This window comes from Danio rerio, chromosome 14, assembly GCF_049306965.1.
Source record: "Danio rerio strain Tuebingen ecotype United States chromosome 14, GRCz12tu, whole genome shotgun sequence".
In the NCBI taxonomy this organism is placed as follows: domain Eukaryota; kingdom Metazoa; phylum Chordata; class Actinopteri; order Cypriniformes; family Danionidae; genus Danio; species Danio rerio.
In genome coordinates this window covers 3,934,541-3,962,500 of record NC_133189.1, presented here as the reverse complement: position 1 = coordinate 3,962,500, position 27,960 = coordinate 3,934,541, and the positions used below count along the sequence as shown (strand labels likewise).

Genomic DNA, 27,960 nt, shown 5'->3' with positions numbered 1-27,960 from the left:
ATCTTATATATATCCTTAATATATATATATCCTTAATATATTATATCTTTTTCATATGTAAAGATATTTGCGTATTGCTCTGCATCTTGTTTGTAGTGTGTAAGGCAGGCGCACTTTGCGCCAGACAATAGACCGACTTTGTTCTGGTCTAAAGATCAGACTATTTACAGTTTCTCAAAATAGCAACGCGGCAAAACACGCCTGCTTTTTTAGACCAGAATGCCTATGGGCGCACATTTGAGCGCAAATGCATTTGCTATTTAAACAGCGTGGCGCAACACCTCAAAATGACCCTTGCGCCAAACTTAAAGTAGTAAAAGACTATTGCGCTGCGCCTTGCGCCACATTGCGCCGGGTGTATGATAGGGCCCTATATATTAGAACTACTATAAGTGTTACAACTCTAACATTTCCAATAAGATCCAGTTCATCTGAATTGTGTTGTGATAGGGTTAAGACTTACATATTTTTTTTTTTTGGTTCGAATTGATGCTGAACGGCACTAGAAATGTGAAGTATGGGCTATTTGCACAAGTATAATTGCTCAGCAAGAGATGAAACCCTGTCAACTGTCCTCAAAGGCTGTAAGAGTCCTTCTGAAAGATTACAGTCATTTTGACAGCAGTGTTAGGGAGGGTTTCAGACATGCAGCTCTGATTCTTTTCTCCCAGGGGATTATCAGAAACGAAGGGGACACGCTTGATCTGATTCCAGACTTATTTTGGGCAAAGAATCTACTGTATGAGCATACAGTTACATTGCATTAAAAGGTTTTAAAAATGAGTTTCCATGGTAAAGGTTGTTTATAGGGACTTTTTTCATAACTGTTGCTTTTAAAATCTTAATCGTCCAATAAATAACTCACCTCTATTTCCTGGTATGAGCTGTTTATCATGGCAATGAGCATGTTGAGCAGAACCACCACCATGGTAACATTGTAGATCCCGTACAGCACGTAGCCAATATTCTCGATAAACTTATGATCATATTTCAAAACCACAGACGACACTTCGGACAGTCCAAATATAGACCAAAAGAGAGTCTTGAAACTCTCCTCAACCCTGTGAAGAGAGAAAAAAAGGAAAGAGAGATTAAATAGGTTAAAGCTAGGGTAATTAAGTAATTCATTGTATAACGAAGGCTTGTTCTGCAGACAAAAAAAATTGCTCAAGGGGGCTAATAATATTGACCTTAAAATGGTTTTAAAAATTTTAAAAACTACTTTTTATTCTAGCCGAAATAAAACAAATAAAACTTTTTCTAGAAGAAAAAATATTATAGGTAATACTGTGAAAAATTCCTTGCTCTGTTAAATATCATTTGTAAAACACTTGAAAAAGAAAGAAAAATATTTCATAATTTTGACTTCAGCTGTAGTGTTAGATTAGCCAACAGTTTAAGATTCCATCACCGCATCACATGATTCACTTGTGAGTAAAACCAGCAGCCGCTCCAGACAATCGGATGAAATCTTCTGGGAAATGAAACGTCTTGAGATTAGATGAGGAGAATAACAGCAATGTAAATCTCCCTAATGTCCCTGGAGATGTTGTGTGAAAATGAACAATCTCCGCTCGCACGGACACTGATTGAGGAAACCACTGCAGGCTGGATTGTATAGGGGGAGATACATACAGCACACACACATACACATACACACGCTGACTTGTAGGACTCGTCTCATCACTTCTCGCTCGCTGTGAAACAAAGCTTCTCCAGTTGAAGTCAGTCTACTGTGAAATGAGCTCAAGACTCACGCTTGATGCTGGAGGACCAGAGTTCATTTCACAGGCCTGAGTCGACCACCGCTGTATACACACACATACACACACTGTCACGTTCGGTGAGGGGAAAAAGGAGCGAGGACTCAGGTGCAGCAAATAATGGGTGTTTATTAAGAATAAAATAAAACAAAAAGGCAAAACAAACAACCCCGAGGGGGAAAACTCTAATAAAACAAATAAACGAACAAACAAACTTGACTAGACTGGCAGGACTGGCAGGACAAGACAGGGCTGGACACAACAAGACAGGAAACAATCGACGACGAACTGGCAAAGGACTGAAAACATGAGGGGGATTATAAAGCAAAAAGTAAATTGACACACAGGTGAACACAATTAACTAATGATGGGTTAACAAGGAGGGTGGGACTAGAGTAGACAATAGACGGGAGAGCGCATGACACAGAGATACAATACAAGCCATGCGCTCACATAACACAACACTGAAGCACACGACAAAAGCACGTGACCACAATGTAAACACCGAGCCACGTGCTTTGACAAAAGACGCAAGACACGAGCACACGATGAATGAAAGCACTCACCGTGCGCTCACAAAACCAAAACCAACAAGACTGAGACGCTGGGAATGAAACACCACGCTGCTGACAAACGAAAACACAAACACGAGTACAAGAGCGCACGCGTCTGAGGGACGAAGAGCGCGCGCGGCCGCGTCAAGCAGAAGCGCGCACACTCTGCGTACACCCACGACAGCGCGCGCGCACACAGAGACAGAAACAGGACCAGACATGAGTAGTGTCAGAGCTCTGCCACCAAAACAAGAATTTACAAGACCAAAGTGGCAGAACCCTGACACACACACACATACACAGGGGCGGACTGGGACATGACCACGTACACGCATATTCCCTACTTATATTGGTGTAGAGATGGTGAAATAATATAAGCAGTACCATATTTAATAGATATTTAAACATTTTATGTATGTGACTGGAACAAAAACAACCCGTTGTCATTCTCTGCACCTTTACCTAAGGATTAAATACATACTGTAACCTATGCATGTATTTAATGTTCAAAGACTAGCTATGTATTCAAACGCCTATAGTACTACTATACAGGTAGCTATAGGTTCTTTTGCATGTTAGACTATATTGCTAGTACAGTAGGGTACAGCAGTCTATATATGCTAATTCTCAAGTTATCTGCTGATATTGACATTTTAAAATGCACGGGAGTTCTACGCTAAGCTAACAACTGTTAAAGAGTGTAGGTTACTGTCAAAAACGGTCAGAATGGTATCAAATTTGTTAGTATATCTTAGTATAATGACTTAGAAGTATATTTTCTGTTTTCTTCTTACCTCCTCTGCCACGCTACTGTCCTCTGATGCAGCAGCCGAATTAAAACCAGTCGAGATTATTTTAGTTAATTTTTTGCATTTGGCAGCATCTGATTTTAGAGCCCTTTTTTTGGTTTCTTGGAGCTTCTCGGCACTGACTTTCCTTTATTTGCGGTCCATCTCTGACAATTAGCTTAAGTTGCTCTTACTGTATGTTTGACATTCTTGCCAGATTTTGATTCGCATAACCTGTGATTGGGTGGGCCCCTCTCAAAACCAGCCGGCCGTCACCAATTGGGCAAATGCGTAACATATAATTATAATAAAAGCAATAATGATACTTATTTTTATTACTATATTATAATCATCTTCATAATATTCACATTTTGCAAGAGATAAAAGCTGCCTGCTTGTAAAAATAATACATATTAAGAAAAAAAAAAAAAAAACTGTCCAGCCCACATTTAAAAACTGGTCCGGCCCTTCTGGCATTTGCCAGAATTGCCAGATGGCCAGTCCGCCCCTGCACATACACCTGACATACCACGAATCATGAGTCAGGCAGTCAGGCAGGTTTTTTCAGTTAAAACCATACTGTGAAAAATTCAGGGTTCCACACACTTCATTCATGTTGTCCCAACACAAATCAATTAATTCGACAGTTTAAGTAGATTGAATATAAAGCAATTAAGTTGTCTCCAAAGGGTTTTACAAAAAATTAGGTCAAAGGCACTTAAAAACCATATTGATTATTTGGATAATAAAAAGATTTTTGTTTATTTTAAAAAATTGTTCTCTGGTGGCAAAAGCCTTGTTGGTCAGAGGAGAATGGCCAGACAGGTTCCAGCTGATAGAAAGGCAACAGTAACTCCAATAAGCACTCGTTACAACCGAGGTCTGCAGAAGGGCATCTCTGAACACACAACACGTCCAACCTTGAGACAGATGGGCTACAGCAGCAGAAGGCAACTGAGGCTACAATTCACACAGGCTCACCAAAATTGAGACAGTCTTCACTGCTAGGTCCACTACGTAGTTGACGATCGCCTACACTTCAACCTACCCTAAATCCAACCATTACAGCAGCATGGGCGTTACCTTAGTGAGCAGTACAAGGTCTGCTATGTAGTTGACGATCCCCTACACCTACACCCACCCCTATTCTAAACTTAACCGTTCACAGTAGCATGGGTGCTACCTAGTAAGGCGGTACAAGGTCCATGTAGTTGATGATCGTCTATACCTCCCCTTAACCTAAACCCAACCATCACAGTAGCATGGGCGCTACCTTATTGGGCAGTACAAGATCTGCTACGTAGTTGACGATTGTCTACACCTACACCTCCTTCAATCCTAAACCCAACCGTCACAGTAGCATGGGCGCTACCTTATTGGGCAGTACAAGGTCCAGGTAGTTGACGATCACCTACACCTTCCCCCACCCTAAACCCAACCGTCACAGTAGCATGGGGGCTACCTTAGTGGGCGGTCCAAGGTCCACGTAGTTGACAATCGCCTACACCTCCCCACACCCTAAATCTAATCGTCACAGTAGCATAGGGGCTACCTTAGTTGACGGTACAAGGTCTACTACATAGTTGACGATCGCCTACACCTCCCCCCACCCTAAACCCAACTGCCAAAGTAGCATGGGCGTTACCTTATTGGGCGGTACAAAGTCTGATACGTAGTTGACGGTCGCCCACATCAACTTACTGCAGGCTGCAGCGAGGACATCTTGCCAAAATTGGACAATTGAAGATTGGAGAAACGTTGCCTGGTCTGATAAGTCTCGATTTCTGCTGTGACATTCGGATGGTCGCGTCAGAATTTGGCATCAACAACATGAAAGCATGGATTCATCCTGCCTTCTATCAACAGTTCAGACGGGTGGTGGTGTAATGGTGTAGGGATATTTTCTTTGCACACTTTGGGCCCATAAGTACCAATTGAGCATTGTGTCATCACCACAGCCTACCTGAGTATTGTTGACCATGTCCATTTCTTTATGACCAGAGGGTACCCATCTTAAGGGTCATCATGTCAATCATCTCAGACTGGTTTCTTGAACATGACAATGAGTTCACTGTACTCAAATGGCCTCCACAGTCACTAGATCTCAATCCAATAGAGCACACCTGGGATGTGGTGGAACGGGAGATTCGCATCATGAATGTGCAGCCAACAAATCTCTGAGGAATATTTCCAGTACCTTGTTGAATCTACGAAGGATTAAGGCAGCTCTGAAGGCAAAAGGGGGTCCAACCCGGTACTAGCAAGAACCTAATAAAGTGGCCAGTGATTGTGTAGTATATAGGTGATGTCTATGTGTACATGTTCAATGTGTGTGCGTGAGACTCACGTGGTGAAGGCGGGGTTAACCTTTGCCCCAAGGTAGTATGAGTAGAGGATGAACATGCCGATCATGAAGGCCAGGAACACCATGATGAAGAGCACCATGAACTTGAAGATGTCCTTCACTGTGCGTCCCAGTGAGATCTGCAGCGGTCCGAAGCTCTCGTTGGCTGGGAGGATGTAGGCAATTCGGGAGAAGCTCAGGACCACTGCGATGGCGTACAGACCTTCTGAGATCAGCTGAGGATCCGACGGGAGCCATTTGTCTCTTGCTAAAAAAAAAGGGGAAATTTGACACAAGCTGCATCCCAAATTGCGTACTTATGCACTATTCTACGCCACTTTGTAGTATAAACAGTGTAAGTAGTGTGTTCACACTAAAAACTCTAAAAATAATAAGTGCACTTTAATTACCCGGATGATGCACTCATTCAGCCGCTAAAATGAAGTGTGTAATGATGGACACTTCACGCACTCAACGACCGCAGGCTTGCTCACGTAGCGGAAGGGGCGGAGCTATCGGGCGCACATGTTGGATAACTTTATTTATTTTGGATGGTGAAAGCAAAATTCTCCTATGAGAGTGATTATAGCGCCTCCCGATGGTGAATGCGGTTATACTCGCGGCAGGTATTATTTGATAATTCGGTCATTTATTTGACTGATTTGGCAACCGTCAAACGTCATCAGGGAAACGGTTTGAATTTCCGCTTAGTAAAAAAACAGTGTGCCATTTGGGACGACACTACATACATATACCCTCCTGTTGAGTGTGTAAGTGCATAAGTACATAGTGCATGAGTGCATAGTGTATAGTGTGCCATTTGGGACGCAACTAAAATCTCACGGCAATTCAATTTTTGATTTAGTGCCTAATTCGTATGCACCCTTGTGTGCTTTCGAGGATGTTTTCATCCTCTCCAGGCCTAAACTTTGTCTGTGTTCCAGAAAATGTAATGATTTATGGTGATCTTATTTTGACACATATTTTGTGAAAATGTATTGTAAACGTATGCAAAATGACTACCCTTTGGTAAATATTATTAATATTAATAATTAAATATTATAAAAAAATTATGTGTGCTAACAAAATAAAATATTTAAACAAATTTTAAGTGGTTTAATTTTTTTATATATATTTTTTGTCTTGGTTATTTTTCTAATTTAAATTAAACTAAATAAAAATGACAACAACAAAAAAAAAATCACAGGATGGCCAAAAATTTTTGACTTCAACTGTATATTTCAGTGCTAAGTGTGTTTTTCAGATTCATAAAGTGCATTGAATGTCAGATTCTCTTTAAAAACAACAAGGAACAACAGGTCTTAGATTCTCTCTCACCGTATGTGAAATATCTGACGTCCGGCGGCAGAGTGACCATGGACAGATCTGGAGCGTGGATCTTCTCGTCCACATATTTCTGCGCTTTCATGGCCTGCATGAAGGCAAAGAAGCGAGCAGTGAAAGCGGCGATGAAGATGGAGAGCATCCCGAAATCCAGAACGTTCCACAACTGCATGATGTATTCCCTCGGGCCCTCTGTCCACAGCTCTTTACACTCTGACCACATCATTCCTGCACACATCACACATATTTCATTTTGAGCAATTCCATGCAAATGTCAACCTTGCTATGAAAAGAGTTACGTTTTTACCAAAATAGCGAAACCCTAAGTTTTTTTTTTTTATGTAGGTTTGCACATAAAATGTCTCTGTCAGCGTTTTTAAACAATTACTGTATATTTGATTTCCCAAAGTCACACAAGTGGCAACTTCACATCTGTCACATCCATAAGAGAGGGGCGCCACATCTATAACAAAGCTTTTCCCTCATAAAAGCAAAAAAGTCAAATCAAATAAATCAATCATGTTTGTTCTATAGTGAGCTGACTCTTATCCTTTTGATTAGCATTGTTTCTCGTAGGTTGTGCAGTTTAATTCACAGAATTTCAAGTATGTACTGTAAACTAATCCATAACGGGTCATACTTTACAATAAGTTTCATTAGTTAACGGTAATTAATGCTTTTACTAACATGAACAAACAATGAACAATACATTTACTACGGTATTTATTCATGTTAGTTAACGTTAGTTAATGAAAATACAGTAGTTCATTGTTAGTTCATGTTAACTCATTGTGCATTAACTAATGTTAACAAGCATGGACTTGGATGTTAATAATGCATTAGTAAATGTTCAATTATGATTAATAAATGCTGGACATGTGTTGTTCATGATTAGTTCATGTTAGTAAATGCATTAACTAATGAACCTTATTGTAAAGTGTTACCCCATAATGCATGTTTATTTCCCTCATTTAAAAATATGTTCACAGATTGATATCTTTCTCATCTCATAACTCTATGGTTAGAAGTTTTGGAAAATACACTAATCAGACACTTAATTAGGTACACCTGTTCAACTGCTTGTTAATGCAAATTTCTAATCAGACAATCACATGGCAGCAGCTCAATGCGTTATAGACATGATCAAGACGATCTGCTGCAGTTCGAACTGAGCATCAAAAAGGAAAGGAAAGGTGATTTAAGTGACTTTGAACGTGGCATGGTTGTTGGTGTCAGAAGGGCTGCTCTGAGTATTTCAGAAACTGCTGATTTTGTAATAGCAGTTCACCGGAAGCGCTTAACCCAGGTTGCTGACAAATTAAAAGTCCTTTAGCATACTTCCGCATATACCCAACTGACCCAGCCGAGGCTCGAACCATCGACCTTTTTGCTATGAGGCGACATCTCTACCCACTGTGCCACCACGCACTGCATATATATATATATATATATATATTGCTTTGTTGTTACTTATTTTACTAAATAGGTAATAAATAATAATAAATTTATATATATATATATATATATATATATATATATATATATATATATATATATATATATATATATATGTTTATAAACATATATTTATATATAAATTTATTATTATTTATTACCTATTTAGTAAGATAAGTAAGAACAAAGCAACACAATTACATTTTTAAGCACTTTATTCAAAATTTTAAAAACGTTAGATAAAAATGTTTAGGATTTTCTGATATTTTCAAATACTTAGGAAAATTGTGTATTTCAAACATTTACTTTTTAATAATATGTGATTAATTTGTAATAAAATATTTGAATTCTGTAAGAACGCACTATTTTTAATATAAACTATTTATATTTAGTGAAAACATATCAAGTGTTACTTACTGAATTTTGTTACAAAGATAGCAATCCAAAATCTCAATTGGTTAAAATGTGATTTATTTTTTCTTTCCTCAACATATAATTTATTTTTCATTTCTGGTTAATACCTTATTACTTTTAAGTTAAATTTTATTTTAGTGTAGTTTAGCTTAAGTTTAGATTAGAAGCTGAATGTGAACAAAACAGCATTCTCTTTTAATGGCATTAACAACTGTTAACAAGTTTTCATTTTCAAATATTTCCCAAATGATGTTTATCAGAGCAAGGATTTTATCACAGTATTTCCTATTTTTTTCTTCTAAGTCTGATTTGTTTTATTTTGGCTAGAGTAAAAGCGGTTTAAAAAAAATTAAGGTCAATATTATCAGCCCTCTTAAACAATATATTTTTTCATTGTCTACTGAACAAACCACCGTTATACAAGACTTGCCTAATTACCCTAACTTGCCTAATTATCCTGGTTAAGCCTTTAACTATAAGCTGAATAGTATCTTGAAAAATATCTAGTCAAATATTATTTACTGTCATCACGGCCAGGATAAAAGAAATGAGTTATTAGAGATGATTTATTAAAACTAATATGTTTAGAAATGTGTTGAAAAAACATGAATTGGAAGGGAAAAATATACAGTAGGGCTAATAATTCTGACTTTAACTGTATGTTCATCTTTTTTAACTTATATATCTGCTTTAAATTAATTTTTTATTTTTTTTTATTTTTATTTTTACATTATAGAATTCAAATGGAAAACGACAACAACAGCTAATACAAAATAGAAAATGCAAATCAAAATCTCAATGGATCCAAATGTGATTGATTGTCTTTGCATAACATATCATTTCTTTTTCTATTACATCTGATTATAAGAACCACAATTTGTACATGTGTTTGTAAGATCCACCATTTTTGATGAGACTAGAAAATGATAGTGCAGACAAAACTGACTACAGACTGAGCTCTTTCATATTAACATTTCAAGAAGACATAGAAGATAAGGAAGAGACCAAAAGAGAGAGAGAATAAATCAGACAATCAAAGAGCCGGAGGAGAAAACACTCTGACAGAAAAATTAGGACAGGACCTGGGCAGATTCGTTAAAATGATGAACTAAATTTGCATATTTAAAATTGTAATCTAAGTTAGAAGAATGCCAAAGGAAATCCAAAAAATCCTAGTAATCAAAAACGTCTCTCAGGTTTTGAAAGTGAAAAAAAAAACCACTCCATTAATTCTCCAAACTCCCAGGAGAAACACCACAGGAGGTACAGAAGGGTCACATTGAGCTCTCAACCATCAACACAACATAATAAACCTTCCCACACGCATACACTTCCCCGATGTTACCCTTCAGTGAGCAATATAATCCCATTCTGAACAACAATTCTGAACAAATCTGCAGAGAAAATTCTCTAAGAAATGAAGAATGTTGTAAAATAAAATGTTTAAAAGCATTCTGTAACTCAATAGGAGTGTTAAGGCAACGTTTTTAAACCCAAAACATATTTAACTGAATGCTACAAGCTTGACATATGAACTGGAAACTACTCACACTCAAACACGCACTATTTAGTATATTATTTTGTTTCAGGCATTTGAAATGACGCATGTTCGTTCATCACTGCCAGAACTGCTGAAACAGATTTAATAATGCCAGGCCTTTTGCAGGCAATGCATCACTGAGAGGCCTGAAAGCTGATTGGATTGGCTTTACAACATTTTCCCATTTCGTCTGTGGTTCTGAATGCACCTCATTATACAGCGGGGAAAGTTAGTATTGAACAGGTCATGTTTTCTCCAGGGAAATGAACCACATTTTGGTAAAAACCCAAACAATACAAACATTAAAAAAACACAATTCTGAAAAATGAGTTGTGTAATAATGCAATGACACAAGGAGAAAATACTGAACTACTGAAATGTATTGAATACTTTATATAAAAGGCTTTTTTTGGTGATGGCAGCTTAAAGACGCCTCTCATGTGGAGAATGAAGTCACATACATTGCTCAGGTGAGAGTTTCTCACAGACTTCAACAGAGTGTCAAACTCTTGATAGTTCTGTGGGTCTCGTCTATCAAATCTAAGCTTCATTTTGTATTTTCTATTGGGTTCAAGTCAGGTGACTGGCTGGGCCATTCTACAGATTGCTTTTCTTTCTGTGAAAGCATTCGAGAGTCTCCTTGGCTGTATTCTGGATTATTGTCTTGCTGAAATGTCCACCCTGATTTTATCTTCATCCTCCTGCTAATGTAGATGTTGGACTGATCAGCTGATTTTCATTTACACTGAGGAAGGGCAGAGGGTTGCTGAAGAACTGCTGAGAGATTTCAGCTGCTGTCTGGGCTTTCCATGTCTTTCTACACCTTCCTATTCTTCGTGTGTTCAATACATTTTCTCCTGTGTCATTTCATTTGGCTAAACATAACTTTATTTATAAACTAGTTGGTTTTGTTTTCTTTGCATAAATTGATTTCTTTGATTGTTACCAACGTCTGGAGAATATTTCAAGTCAACGGCACCTTTAGAAACAAATAAATAAATAACAAATTAATTAAATAAATAAATGAACATAAAAACACATAAACAAACAAACAAAATAAACAAGTAAACAAATTATAAAAACAAATAAATAGACATAACAAATAAAAACAAGCAAAGAAACAAACAAATAAATAAACAAGTAAACAAAAGATAAATACACAAACAAACAAAAAAATAAATAAATAAACATACATACAAACAAACAAACAGACAGACAAACAAATAAACAAACAAGCAAACATACAAATAAATACACAAAAATGTCATAAATAAATAAACATAAAACAAACGAAGAGAAACAAACGAACAAATGAATAAACAAGCAAACAAACAAATAATTAAACAAATAAACAAATGTATTATACATAAATAAACATACAGACAAACAAATAAACAAACAAACAAACAAACAAACAAATAAATAAATACACAAAAAATGTAATAAATAAATAAACATACAAACAAACAAACAAAGAGAAACAAATGAATAAATGAATAAACAAGCAAACAAACAAATAATCAAACAAATAAACAAATGTATTATAAATGAATAAACATACATACAAACAAACAGACAAACAAATAAATAAACGAACAAACAAACAAATAAATAAATACACAGAAAATGTAATAAATAAATAAACATACAAACAAACAAACAAACAAACAAACAAAGAGAAACAAATGAACAAATGAATAAACAAGCAAACAAACAAATAAATAAACAAGAAATATGTTTTCTGAGAAAAATGGTGACATATTTAATACTTATTTCCCCCCGCTGTATATTAGGTTTAAAGAAATGGTCTGCATCTGTTTTTCATTATTATTATTAAGAGGAATACTGTTACATTAGACATTTTGTTTTAGATATTTAGATTTTTTTTTTATTATTTTTAGTTATCACGTTCTAGATATAAACACTGAGCCAGAATCACATGCTGTGTTGTGTTGATGCACTATTGCTGCTGTGCCTCTTAATTATTCATGACATCATTAGTTTTTTCACTTTTCCTGGTGCAAAAATCTAAAAGTGTTGCTTACTGTTTCAGTCTTGACAAAGTGGCAGGCTTTCAATCAATGGGGACACCTTTAAAAGCCATGTTGGCTGTAAGTGTGTTAACCGATCGAACCTGCTCAAACTGTTGTCCATTAATGGTGTTAGTTTTTGAAATCATGCACACTGGTGACCTGAAAATGGTCACTTTGCGAACACTTAAATATTTACAGTTACTTTTTCAGGTCATGTGGGTGCACACACACCAATAATACTACTGGATGATTGCATATTAATAATTCAACTATCCAAATATCATCCGGATGCTCCGGTTGCCCCACACAGTCCAAACACATGCATAATAGGTGAATGAAATGAATTCAACTGGACATAGTGTGTGAGATGTTTGAGTGTATAGATGTTTCCTAGTGCTGGGCTGTGGCTGGAAGGGCATCCGCTGTGTAAAATATAGGCTGGATAAGTTCATTCTACTGTGGTGACCCCTAATAAATAAGGGACTAAGATGAAGAAAAAAATAGTAAATGAATGAATCTTAAACAAAGTCGACCTGCTAACAAGGTTAAATAAACAAACAAATAAATAAACAAACAGATAAATAACAAATTAATTAAATAATTAAACAAACATGTAAACAAATAAATAAACAAACAAAATAAACAAGAAAAACCAACAAATAAATAATAAAATAAATAGACAAAAAATAAAAACAAACAAAGAAACAAACAAAAAATAAACAAGTAAACAAACAAATACACAAATAAACAAAAAATGTAATAAATAAATACACTTACAAACAAACAAAGAAACAAATAAATAAACAATCAAATAAACAAATAAATACACAAAATAAGCAAAAAATGTAATATTTAAATAAACATACAAACAGACAAACAAACAAATGAATAAACAAGCAAACCCATAAATAAACAAGCAAACAAACAAACAAACAAATAAATATGCAAACAAATGAAAACAAACAAATAATTTAACAAGTAAACAAACAAATAAAATAAATTAATAATTAAATAACCAAATAAACATGTAAACAAATAAATAAAGAAGTGAACAAATAAATAAATAAACAAATGCACAAATAATGCAATAAACAAACAAATAAAATAAACAAATAATTAAATAAACATGTAAACAAACAAACAAACAAATAAACAAACAAGCAAACAAACAAACAAAGATGTAATCGGATAAAATAAATAAATAAATAAATAAATAAATAAATAAATAAATTAATTAATAAATTAATTAATTAATTAATTAACATGTAAACAAATAAATAAATAAATAAATAAATAAATAAATAAATAAATAAATAAATAAATAAATAAATAATAATATTAAATAAATAAACAGACAAATAAATAAATAAATAAATAAATAAATAAATAAATAAATAAGTAAATAAATAAATAAATAAATAAATAAATAAATAAATAAATAAATAAATAATTTAGATTTGTTATAGCCTTTGTATATTGCACATTTCTTATGATGTTTTTAAGTCCTTTTATTTATCCTCAGGTAAGTTGCTTTGGATTTATTTAAATTAAGATTTATACACAGATTAGACAGATTTATATGTGTAGTCATTCATTCCAGTTTATTTGATGATTATTCTAGTTTTAGGTTATTCTTAGACGTATATTAGATTTACTCTGATAGCCCAAATTTAGCCTTGTTTTAGCCAAGCTGTCTACGTTTAAAAAGTCTACTAGATGTCTGTAAGACACAAAATTGTTTGCTGGGACTACACTACAGTATCACTACTGCCCAGCACAACTCTGTAAGGAAATAAGCATTTAAGAAGACATTATTTTCTGTCCTGTCAGAGAACGTTGGCTGTAATCCACTCAAACTCTGGCGCTCAATCGCTCTCATCAGGTGGAAGCAATTGAACGCTTCATTGATCCTCCTGCTCTGGGCCTCCAGTAAGAGTTCTATTTCTGACAGCCCAGGACAAAAAAAAAAGTCAACCGCTTGATTAAATATCCCGTTCTACTAAAACAGATAGAAGAAAGAGCAACTGCACATAAGACAACGTGACGATGCCTATTGTTTCCTCTAAAAAGTGATACTAAATGGTAAATCTTTACCTTTAACTTATGGTTTAATAAACAAACAAGCCAACAAACAAACAAATAAAGAAATAATTAAATATTCAAATAAATAAATAAATACACATTTAAACAAATAAACAAACAAATAAATAATTAAGTAAGCAAATAAAAAAAAGAATTAAATACAAAAACATGTAAACAAACAAAAACAAATAAAGAAACAAATAAAGAAATAAACAAGTAAACAAATAAAAACAAATAAAGGAATGAACAAGTAAACAAACAAACAAACAAACAAACAAACAAACAAATAAATAAATAAATAAATAAATAAATAAATAAATAAATAAATAAATAAATAGACAAACATGTAAACAAACAGACAAACAAATGGACAAATAAATAAACAAACAAGCAAACAAACTAATATACAAACAAGGAGTCAACAAACAAACAAACAAATAAACATGTAAACAAACAAATAACATAAATAAAGAATTTAATAAATAAATAAATAAATAAATAAATAATTAAACATGCAAACAAACAAAAAAATAAATAAATATTGTGTGAAAAAAATACAGTGAAAAATCCCTTACTTTGTTAAACTGAAATTCACAGGAGGGCGAATCATTTTGATCAGCATATTGGTGTGTATGTAAACCAGCTCATAGGTGATAAACAGCCCACATCCCTACCTGCCACCCAGACCATGATGAGTATTTCTGTCCATGAGAACTGAGTGGTCTTGACCCTGAAGATCTGCAGCGGGTGGTCAGTGACAGTGACGTTGGGAAGCGTGGTGATGCCCTCGAAGCGGTCAGACGCGTTGAACACCAGCAGACACAGGAAGATGATGAAGGAGGCCGCGTGAGCCACAAACTTCATGAAAGGACTGCGCAGGATTTTACCAAGCTGAGAAACAGATGGAGAAAGCAGATCAACAAATATGATTAATAACAAAACAAGTTTCATCATACAACAGACAATACTACTGATAATTAATGGGGAATGTGTTGTAGGAGCTGGAAGTGTTGAGGTTTTGTGAAGCTTGATAGAGTTTTACCTTACTACACGGGGCAAACCAATAGCCCACGGCGAGCAGGGGAAGTCCCAGCGCCACCACCAACACAACCAGACACTTGACCGCAGTGGTTTGCTCCCGAAGACCAGACAGATTCTCGTACCAGATCGTCAACAACTGCTGCTGACAGTTTGGATGTGCCACAAACTGAGGAAAGATAGACAGGACAATGTTATTATGATATTGTGTCTATTTTGTTAACAGACGCAGAAGTATTTTTATTTCAACTGGAGGTCTTGTGTGATATATAGTCAGTTAAAACTTTTATGTGTTGGGAGATTTCAATTGCAGCATTCACCCACTTAGACATCTGACAATTTCATGTGTAATAATAATAATAATAATAATAATAATAATAATAATAATAATAATAATAATAATAATAGCCCAAAGGATAAAGGAGTGATATTAAGCCTGGTTATCAACTTAATTTTTTGTAATTTAGAATTTAAAATGATATAATATTAAAGCATTTGAAGTACTTAAACTAAACTAAAAATCTAAACAGATAAAATAAATAAATAAATAAATAAATAAATAAATAAATAAATAAATAAGCATAAATATTAAAATATGATTAAATAAAAATAAATACATAAAATAAAATTTTAAAAATTAAGTAAAAAGTATTGAATACATGCCTTTAATTTTTATTTATTTATAATATTAAATAATTTAAAGTACTTATTAAAATAAACTACAAAGCATCATGCATTATGCTTCTTTTTTTAAATATATATATATATATATATATATATATATATATATATATATATATATATATATATATATATATATATATATATATATATATATATATATATATATATATATCTAGCTAAATATAAATAGCAATAACCAAAGTGCTCTAAATTAATAAATACTAATAAAAAAATTTTATTAAATAAATGAAAAACAAAATCAATAAACATGCCTTTTATATTTTTTTAGTTAATTAGGCTGGCTTGTCAAAGCCAGACTACTGTTATGCTATTTAAACTTATTATTATTATTTTTATCTATTATTATTCTTCTTCTGAGACTAAATTTCTGACTCTATCTCCTCCTTGAGCTTTCAAGCTATGACCACCAAACTTACACCAGACCTCCAAACTGGTCTGACTCGGTATGCCATATCTTTTCCGACTGATCCCACTTTCGGTTTTCCGAAAAACGTCCCGGGACTGTCGGAAAAATCCCATAAGCTTAACATTGGATCAAACTTTGTGACTTCATAACTCTGCGTCAGACTGTCGCACAGACTTCTAACTGGGCTCATTTAACTCAGACTATCAAACTGCCAATAACTGATCACCTTTAAACTTTCTAGCCACGCCCTAGCAACCACTTTTTGACCCTAGTAACTGTCCCATAGACTTTCATTCAAAAGACTCTCATTGACTTAACATGGGATCAAACTTTGTGAGCTCATAACTCTGCATCAGACTGTCAAACAGACTAATGGCTGAGCTCATTTAACTCAGACTACCAAACTGCCAATAACTGATGAGCTTTTAACTTTCTAGCCACACCCCTAACTACCACATACTTCACCCTAGCAACTGTCCCGTAGACTTCTATTACAAAAGACTCTCATTGACTTAACATGGGATCAAACTTTTTGAGCTCTTAACTCTGCATCTGACTGTCATACAGACTAATGGCTGAGCTTATTTAACTCAGACTACCAAACTGCCAATAACTGGTGAGCTTTTAACTTTCTAGCCACACCCCTAACTATCACATACTGCACCCTAGCAACTGTCCCGTAGACTTCCATTACAAAAGACTCTCATTGACTTTACATGGGATCAAACTTTGTGAGCTCATAACTCTGCATCAGACTGTCAAACAGACTAATGGCTGAGCTCATTTAACTCAGTCTAGCCAGCAGCCAATCACTGATGGCCTTTTAACTTTCTAGCCACACCCCTAACTACCACATACTGCACCCTAGCAACTGTCCTATAGACTGTAATTAGCTGTGCAATAAAATGCTTATAATTCTAACATGCTAATGACATGCCAATCATGCTAGCAACATGCTACTCATATGCTAATCATGCTAATGACATGCTAACTCATACTGGAAACATGCTAATGACATGCTAATTTGTACTAGAATCATGCTAGTAACATGCTAATTCATACTAGACTCACGTTAATAACTGGCCTACATGCATATCTTTGCTTAGCAGTGTCCTATTGACTTGGGGGATGGCTCATCTGACTCAGACAACCAATGAGCATCTCAATATGATAATGAAGCTCACAAGCCACGCCCCCAAATTGATTCCATAGACTTTCATTAAAATAGGCCAAGATGCATATCTTTGCATAGCAGTGTCATAGAGACATGGGGGTTGGTTCATTTGACTTAGACAGCCAACCACATTCAAGTTCACTCTGTAACCTTGCCCATAGCAACAAAACAGAGTACCCTAACAACCATTCATCAACAGCTATATCCCAGCATCAGAACATCGTAGAGACTTGGAGATTGGCTCGTTTGACTCATGCTAGCAAACGGAACTTCCTATATGCTACACATGCTAGCAGTGATTAGCTACATGCTAATATTGACTAGCCAAGTACTGTAACTTGCTAGAAATGCTTACTAAGTATAAATGTTTTATCAAGCATGTTAGTGAGGCTTGCCTAGTAACCAGCCAGGGTACCCTAGCAACTGCCTAGCAACCACCCAAATTACCCTAGCAACTGCCTAGCAACCACCTAGCAACGGCCTAGTAATGCCTTAGTAAGGGCCTAGCGACCACTCAGGACACCCTAGCAACCGCCTAGCAACGTCTTAGCAACCACTCAGAATACCCTAGCAACCACATAGCAACACCTTAGCAACCACCAAGCAACCACTTGGGACACCTTAGCAACCGCCTAGCAACACCTTAGCAACCACCTAGCAACCAGTCAGAACACCCTAGCAACCGCCTAGCAACGCCTTAGCAACCACCAAGCAACCACTCAGGACACCCTAGCAACCACCTAGCAACACCTTAGCAACCACTCAGGACACCCTAGCAACGCCTTAGCAACCACTCAGAATACCCTAGAAACCACCTAGCAACACCTTAGCAACCGCCTAGCAACCACTTAGGACTCCTTAGCAACCACCTAGCAACACCTTAGCAACCACCTAGCAACCACTCAGAACACCCTAGCAACACCTTAGCAACAACCTGGCAACCACTTAGAACACCCTAGCAACTGCCTAGCAACACCTTAGCAACCACTCAGAACACCCTAGCAACCACCTAGCAACATCTTAGCAACCACACAGAACACCCTAGCAACCGCCTAGCAAGACCTTAGCAACCACCTAGCAACCAATCAGAGCACCCTAGCAACTGCCTAGCAACAACCTAGCAACCACTCAGAACACCCTAGCAACCGCCTAGCAATGCCTTAGCAACCACCTAGCAACCACTCAGAACACCATAGCAACCACCTAGCAACACCCTAGCAACCGCCTAGCAACATCTTAGCAACCACCTAGCAACCACTCAGGACACCCTAGCAACTGCCTAGCAACGACTTAGCAACCATTCAGAATACCCTAGCAACCACCTAAGCATGCTATGTGACATGCTAATTCATACTAGAATCATGCTAGTAACATGCTAATTTATACTCGAATCATGCTAATAACATGCTAATTCATACTAGAATCATGCTAGTAACATGCTAGTAACATGCTAATGCATGCTAGAATCATGCTAATAACATGCTAATTCACACTAGAATCATGCTAGTAACATGCTAATTCATACTATAATCATGCTAATAACATGCTAATTCATGCTAGAATCATGCGAGTAACATGCTAATACATGCTAGAATCATTCTAGTAACATGCTAATTCATACTAGAATCATGCTAATTCATGCTAGAATCATGCTAATAACCTGCTAATTCATACTAGAATCATGATAGTAACAGGCTAATTCATGCTAGAATCATGCTAGTAACATGCTAATGCATGCTAGAATCATGCTAGTAACATGCTAGAATCATGCTAGTAACATGCTAATTCATGCTAGAATCATGCTAGTAACATGCTAGTTCATACTAGAATCATGCTAGCAGCATGCTAATTCATACTAGAATCATGCTAGTGACATGCTAATTTATTCTAGAATCATGCTAGTAACATGCTAATTCATGCTAGAAGCATGCTAATAACATGCTAATTTATACTAGAATCATGCTAATAAAATGCTAATTTATACTACACTCATGCTAATAACATGCTAATCTATGCTAGAATCATGCTAATGCATGCTAGAATCATGCTAATAACATGCTACTTATACTTTTTCAAACTGTTTTTAAACTAAATAAACTATTACCAACAGGCTTTGTCAAGCCAGCCTCAAAGTTTGTCTCGACAAACTTTACTGTCTAGTTTGAAATAAAATTATATAATATTAAAGCATTTGAAGTACTTAAAAACATTTCTCATAAACTACAAAACATCATGTCATGCATTTTGCCTCTTAAATAAAATATTTTTTATCCAGCTAAATATCAATAACCAAAAGCGCTGTGAATGAATAAATAAATAATAAAACAAATAAAAGTAAATATACATTTATAAATGCATGCCTTTTCTAAATAAAATGATATAATATTAAAGCATTTGAAGTACTTTACCATAAAAGCATCATGTCATGCATTATGCCTCTTTAATTTAATATTTTTATCCAGGTAAATACAAATAGCAATTTCCAAACGTACTGTGAATAAACAAACAAAAAACTTAATAAAATAAAATAAAAATTCATTAATGCACACATTTATCTTTTTTTATACATTTAAAATAAAATTAGATAATATTAAAATATTTGAAGTATTTTAATTAAATAAAAAACATGTCTATAAAGTATCATGCATTATGTCTATAGCAATAACCAAAAGAACTGTAAATAAATAATATTAATATTAATAATAATAATAACAAATAAAATTAAATAAAAATTAAAACACGTGCCTTTAATACAATTTTTAAATACGTTTTAAATAAAAGTGTGATTCTAACACATTTGAAGTGCTTAAAAACATTTATTAAATAACAATTATAAGGTTATAAATAAAAATATTAAGCAATTAATTAAATAAGCCTACAATAACAGTACATTAATACTACATAAAAACTGCCCGTCTCTGACAACAAATAGAAAATTATTAAAATATATGTTAAAAATTAATATAATATTTCAAGAGATTAAACAAAGAATTGGAATGTACTTTACAAAGCATAATTACAATGTTAATAGACATTTACTTAACACTGTATATTTAGAAATCATTCAAGTACCATTCAGCTTTAAAGTAACATTTCTATTAAGCAGGACCACAATAAATTGTTGTTTTTGAACATTCTCTTCATCAAAGTCTCCTAAATAATTATGATTTAAGAAATAGCTATTCAATTATTGTTAGTATTGCTATTTAGTACCATCAAAAATGTATTCACTTTTATTAATTACAATAAATAGTCTTTATTTTATTTTGTTTTTATTTTAAACTGTTATATTAAAATGTTTTATTTAGGATCATTAAAGTAATGATGCTGAAATTTCATTACATTTGCAACAGTTCATTTAAACTGTAACAATACTTCAAAGCATAATTAATTTTCTATATATTTTATGTTAAATAAAGCTCATCATCTTGGTGAACATCTTCATGGTGCATTAATTCCTGAGAGGATTCTTACATGTTAATGCTGCTTAATCCAGTTGAATTATGCAAACTGCTTTACATTAAGCACTTAGCAAACAGCATCTGGCACGGCCATGAACACAGAACTATGACTTTGCTGCTGTGTGCAATTACGGCATCTTTGGGCGGAAAGTTTGCTGGAAATATCACCATGGCAACAAAGCATCAAGTCATGGCAGCACACGCAGCTCATCTGTGGATGGAGCAGAACGGGCTTCTGGTCATTATGATGTCAAATCACTGAAAAATTCACTTAGAGAGCGTGCATTACTCCTGTCAGGAGGAAGACCGGAAGAACAGTGGAAAAAAGACCAACCACAATACAGTTATTCAGCAGATCCCTTTCCTCTGATGACTATATAAGTCAGAATTATTCAACCTCCTGTGAATTTTTCCTTGGTTGTCATAGATTTTCCAAATGATGTTGAACAGATTCAGGGTTTTTTCACAGTATTTCCTATAATATTTTTTCTTCTGTAAAAAGTCTTATTTGTTTGATTTCAGCTAGAATAAAAGCAGTTTTTTTATTTTTAAAAACATTTTTTTTGGTCAAAATTATAAGCCCCCTTAAGCAATATAAATTTTTCTGACTGTCTACAGAACAAACCATCTTTATACAATGATTTGCCTATATTTTCTATAGGATGCTTTACAAGATATGTGTGTATATACAGTACATTAGATTAGTCAGTACCAAAGTCAAAACGGAAACTAATCTAGCAAAATAACTTAAGATCACAATGCAAAAAATTTTTATTTATTATTTAGTAAAAAGGAAAATCATAATAAAAATTTTGTATTTTTAAAAATCGAAATATCAAGTTAAAGCTTTACATAAAAATGTAAATAAAAATGTAAAGAAAAAATTTAGATCAATTATTTAATTATTTAATAAAGAGAAAAAAAATAAACAAAAATCAAACAATAAAATTTTAATATTGATTAATGAAAATAAAAGATATGGCAGAGAAGATATGGCAAATGCAGCACAGTTATTTTAAAACACATGTGGGCCACTTTTGGCAAATATTCGGCAAAGTACACTCTGGCTAATGCAACCATTAGCCTATAGTTGAGTAGAGCCTACAGTAGAGTTGTCCTAAAACAAATGTGGGCCACTTTTGACAAATATTTGGCACAGTTAGCTCTGGCTGATGTGGCTGTGAGCCTATAGCAGCCCAGAGAAGATTTGGCAAATGTGGCCCAGTTATCTTAAAACATATGTGGACCGCATAGACTAAAGTCACCATCATGGAGAAAACTGTTTGCTTTAGTTGGGCTATATATATATATATATATATATATATATATATATATATATATATATATATATATATATATATATATATATATATATATATATATATATATATATATATATATGAGTGAGCCCGCACTCAACGGACTGTTTTCCATTACCCCTGTTCCCATCCCCTCTGTCTATGTTGTGTCTTGCCGGTGTGCTTATGCTAAGATAGGGCTGTTTTTCTCCCTTTTCTCACTTTGTCCTAATCAAGGGCAAGCTGAGGGGGTGTTTTTTAGCCTAACTGTCCAAATGTATCTTTCTTCGTTTCTAAATGCTATCTCCTAAGATCTGTCTCCCCTGAAAAGTTGTTTGTGATGTTTTGTGTATGGTCTGGGGGGTCCAATTTCGCTATACGAAAGTGTAGTGACAAATAAAGGCTTGATTGATTTTGATATATATATATATATATATATATATATATATATATATATATATATATATATATATATATATATATATATATTAAGTATTCGCAGGTGCAGCGGATTACGTTGGGACGGACCATGATTGGCACTTGGATTGGCGGTGGCTATAAAAACCTGCAGAGAGCATGGGTTCGATGGCTCCCCGCTCTCTCTCGATTTCCCCGCTTGTACTCAGTTGAGAACGTGATCCAATGAGTGTTTGCTTGTATCTCTTTGTGGCTTTGTGAGATGCCGTTGTGTTAATTTTTAACCGGCGATTGAAGCCCGGTTTTCTGTCTCCCTGTCGGGCTTGGAGCATGCAGGGAGGTTTGGTGCCTTATTTGTTATTTTCATTTTCTCCTGTGTTTGTTAGTAGGGAGGTAAGTTTTCTGTATTTTATTTTATTTGTTTTCCAGGGAAGTTTAATCTAATTTAGTTAGCTTGGTTTATTGTCATTTATTTTGGCTGAACCCCTCCTGATGTTATTTTTGCTCCTTATTTCTGTAAATAAATCATACTTTCTTGTTAATTCTTAGTGGTTGTGTTTTTGGTATATATTTTGGGGAGAGAGAGCGTGGGGGAACCAGGGATTATATTTTAAATCCCTGTTATTTTGTTATGTTTTGGTTAAATCTCTTTTTGATTAAGGATTTTTAATTTAATTCATAACAATATATATATATATATATATATATATATATATATATATATATATATATATATATATATATATATATATACACACACACACACAACACACAGTTAAAGTCAGAATTATTAGCCCCACTTTGAAAATTTTTATTTTTTTAAAATATTTCCTAAATGATGTTTAACAGAGCAAGGAAATTTTCACAGTACGTTTGATAATATTTCTTCTTCTGGAGAAAGAAGAAATTATTTTTTTTATTTCGGCTAGAATAAAAGTAGTTTTTAATTTTTTAAACACCATTTTAGGGACAAAATTATTATCCCCTTTAAGCTAATTTTTTTTTGATAGTCTACAGATCAAACTATCATTATACAATGACTTGCCGAATTAGTCTAACCTGCCTAGTTAACCTAATTAACCTAGTTAAGCCTTTAAAATGTCACTTTGAGCTGTATAGAAGTGTCTTGAAAAATATTTAGTAATAAAAGTTGCTGTCATCATGACAGAGATAAAATAAATCATATATTAGAGATGAGTTATTAAAACTATTATGAATAGAAATGTGTTGGAAAAAATCTGCTCTCCTTTAAACAGAATTTGGGGAAAAAATAAAAAGAGGGGGCTAATAATTCTGACTTCAACTGTATATATAAATATAATTAATCGAAGATACATAAATGTTTATAGTTTATTTGCCTTCTTTTATTTAAAATTTGGGATGGGTGCAATAGTACACCACCTTTCTTTAGGACTACACCACTGGAGAAGACTTATTAGGAAGTCTGCTTTTTAGTTATTCTTATTTGAACTTTACCAGTGAGACGGTTCACGAGGACTTCTGTTAGTTTTTTTGCATCCAAAGTTTATTAAAAAGCCATCTCCATTCCTCCCGAGTTTCACGAGAATCCAACACGTGTTTTCTGGGCCATGTACAGACACTCCGTCACCTCCAGTGTGCCTCTGTTCCGTATTAAGGTAGTAGGTTAATTAATCTGAATCCCGGGAGAATAACAGGTGTTAATTTCACGGCTGTCCTACAAACCATTTCCTGCCATAAATTACAAGGCTCAGAATAAAATGACTTGAAAATACGTCCACATAATTATATGAAAGAATGTGAACTGAGGATGAAAGAACGGCTATGAATAACAGAGCGCAATTATATGACTGAGAAGAGGCAGCGGACGAGAGAATGAAAGATCTGAGAATGAGGACGATCAGTTTTAATTGCATCTGACTTCATTTGAACCCATATTTAGCATTTCAAGGTCTTCATAGATGGATTGTGTTAGTTCAAGTATTTTTACTAGCATGAACAAATAATGAATAATACATTTATTACAGTATCTATACATCTTTGTTAAAGCTAGCTAATGTAAATACAGGCATTCTTTGCTAGTTCTTGTTAACCTACAGTGTATTAACTGGATAATAAATGTCAAAGGTGCGGTATATGTTTTTGATTCTTCTTAAGCATAAAAACACCATAATATGTTTGCAGATGTTTAAGAAACATGCTAAGTGAACATTCCTGTTTATCTGAAAAACAATCCTGAAGTCAGATATTCAGCTTTGAACATGTCTGTTGAACACGTCTGTCTTTGTTTTGGTTATTTTAACCCGCACATTGCCAGTTTAGCCAATTATACTTCAGTTGCCTTGATGGAAAATAGCGTATTTCATTTATTCAGTCAGGAAGGCTCTCAAAATACGCATCCGTGACCAAAATGCGACTTCAGGTGGACAGTAGCAGACTTCACAATGAGACACTGATTCAGAGTTCCACAAGAGGTGCTTATTAATTCGCAAATAATATAAATATTATGTAGGACGAAGCAGTGGCGCAGTAGGTAGTGCTGTCGCCTCACAGCAAGAAGGTCGCTGGGTCGCTGGTTCCAGCCTCGACTCATTTGGCATTTCTGTGTGGAGTTTGCATGTTCTCCCTGCGTTCGCGTGGGTTTCCTCCGGGTGCTCCATTTTCCTACACAGTTTAAAGACATGCGGTACAGGCTAAATGGTCCTAAGTGTATGAGTGTGTGCGTGGATGTTTCCCGGAGATGGCTTGTGGCTGGAAGGGCATCCGCTGCGTAAAAACTTGCTGGATAAGTTGGCGGTTCATTCCATTTGTGGTGACCCCGGATTAATAAAGGGACTGAGCCGAAAAGAAGATGAAATGAAATTAAATAAATATTATGTATGTAAACATTAGGTGAGCAGGTTACATTGTAACCCTGTGTCCTAACAACACACTATATGACGAGATTTGCAGCGATAAGCTATTTAGGGCCATTCACACCAGGATGCTTTTTGCTCACATTTTTCGTCGTCGTTTAATGCCTCGTGACTAATTAAAGGGCACCGTGATGGTGATCATGCACACCAATGCGCAAAACACCAGGCGTAAAAGAGTCATTTTTAAAGAAACGCCTCATGCTCGTTTTTATTTTTGTTTTGACGCACAGTGTCAAAATCTTCTCCACCAATCAGGGGTGTGTTTTCATCGTTAGCCAACTAAGGTCGCAAGTTCCGTCATTACAAACATAGTTCGTTGATTTGGCGTTTCCCAAATCCATCGTTCCAACAAACATTCACAAACTGCGTCGCAAACTTGTGCACTTGCAACTACACCTTTGGAGCCGTAGTTAGAAACATAGTTCCTGTCTATGTTCTTTTCCCACTTATCCCCCCTATGCCCTAATAATTTAGAACCTTCTAACATTCAAACTTGGAATGATTCAAAATTAAAAAAGCATTAAAGTCATCTTTCTTAAGTGTAATTCGCTTTCAAAGTTTTTTACAGTTCAGTTTTAGTGATCTTCATGTCTACAATTGTGCTCCCTTCGCAGTGCACTTTGAAAACATTGATATCATTTTGATATGAGTGACGTATTATTTCAAAGCGGAATTTATGTTACGAAAATTGCATTTTTTATGTTAAAAAATGGCAGCTGTAGTTGCTGGCATTTTGGATTAAAAATATAATTAATAAAGAAAAGAAAATGAACTTTTTTACTATAAACTACCGCATTTCATCAGTTTATACTGTTGCAGACACCAGTGTTTTGAAGTAGTAACATTTACACTTCGTATCCTTTTCTAAACAACAGCAGCGACTTCTCGAAAAGTCCATTTCAAGAGTTCACACTTAGCTGATGATTGATTATAAAGCTTGTTTGGCATGCTGTCCCGTGAGAGCCCTGACCTCATTAGATCCTTGAGCCCGGGGCTCCCTCCCATTTGCAAGGCGAGAGGGAGTTTGAGCTCAGATAGATCTCGAGAACTCCCCTGCTGTAGTAGCTAATGAACAGATAGTGATTGCTCTTAAGAGATAACCACTTACTAGGAGCATGCCTGTGGTGCCGATTTGGATTAGTCAATTAACTTAAGTTGCATGTTTTTGGACGGTGGGAGGAAACCAGGGAACCCGGGGGAAACCCACGGGAGCACATTGAGAACGTGTAAACTCTGCATAAAAACATCGCCTGGCTTGGTAAGGACTAAAACCAGTGACGTTTTTGCTGTGAGGCAACAGTGCTAACCAATGGGGCACCATGCCACCCATCTAGGAAAGGAGGAGTAGGGGTGGAAGGGGGGATTATTCAAAATGAAGATGGCTGTTAATGGCTTAGGAATCGTCTGATTGGTGAATCATAAATTGAATAATGCAGCACCGGCTGCAAGCAATCATAAGCATGTGATCCTTTCAAAATTAGTTTATAAATAAACTTTACTTACAGTTGTTTATTGTATATATATATTAAGGAAACTTACTGTTAATCAGGTTATGGAGTTCTACTGTAGCTTTTTTGCCGTTTTTTACTAAAGAAATCACTGTCATTATTTACAGCATGAGCCTAAATAGTTTAGACGCCCTGAGTAGCATTAGCAGACATTATTGTGTTGCACTAAACTGTGTGTGTGTGTGTGTTTTCTCCGTGATTATCAGTGAATCTGCGGCCTGCGGTGTCACTTTCACTCCAGTCATTTGTAAGCGGGAGCCCTGAGCAACAGCGAGAGCAAAGCTTTTCTGTCTGTGTCTCTGGAGGGACAAACAGGCTCATTACAACACAGATATCAGTGTCAAAACATCGCCATCCACGAGCATCTCTCTTCATCTTCAGAGACAGCTGATGGCTTTAAAATCGAAAATGTCTGAAACAGCGGAGCTCTGATCTGAAGTTTTGCGCTAAGAGGATCTGGAAATAGTGACGATGCAAGAAAGCTGAGAGAAAAAAAAAAGATTTAAGGAATCAAAAGGGATGAATAAACCTCACACATCAATGGATGTCAAGCCAGATCAGAGCTTAAAGGATGATTCAGGCTTTACTACAATGCACAAAGACTTGCGACTCATTTTATTGCAGCTAAGATGTAAAAAATATATACTTTTCACAGTTGGAAATTAAATAAATAAATGTTGTTTAGAGTATGCGTTACAGTAATATTTTATTATTCAGTTTTCCTACTTAATTTTTTAGGTTT

General features: G+C 35.0%; 1 protein-coding gene across 1 annotated transcript in view; it reads right to left on the bottom strand.

Annotated features, from left to right (window-relative positions):
* Window positions 1–27,960, bottom strand: part of trpc3 (transient receptor potential cation channel, subfamily C, member 3) — a 64,899-nt gene that overhangs the window by 10,014 nt on the left and 26,925 nt on the right. The window contains 5 exon segments of the mRNA NM_001289884.2: window positions 866–1,061; window positions 5,453–5,717; window positions 6,788–7,021; window positions 14,992–15,208; window positions 15,360–15,524. Coding sequence (NP_001276813.2) covers window positions 866–1,061; window positions 5,453–5,717; window positions 6,788–7,021; window positions 14,992–15,208; window positions 15,360–15,524 — 1,077 coding nt within the window.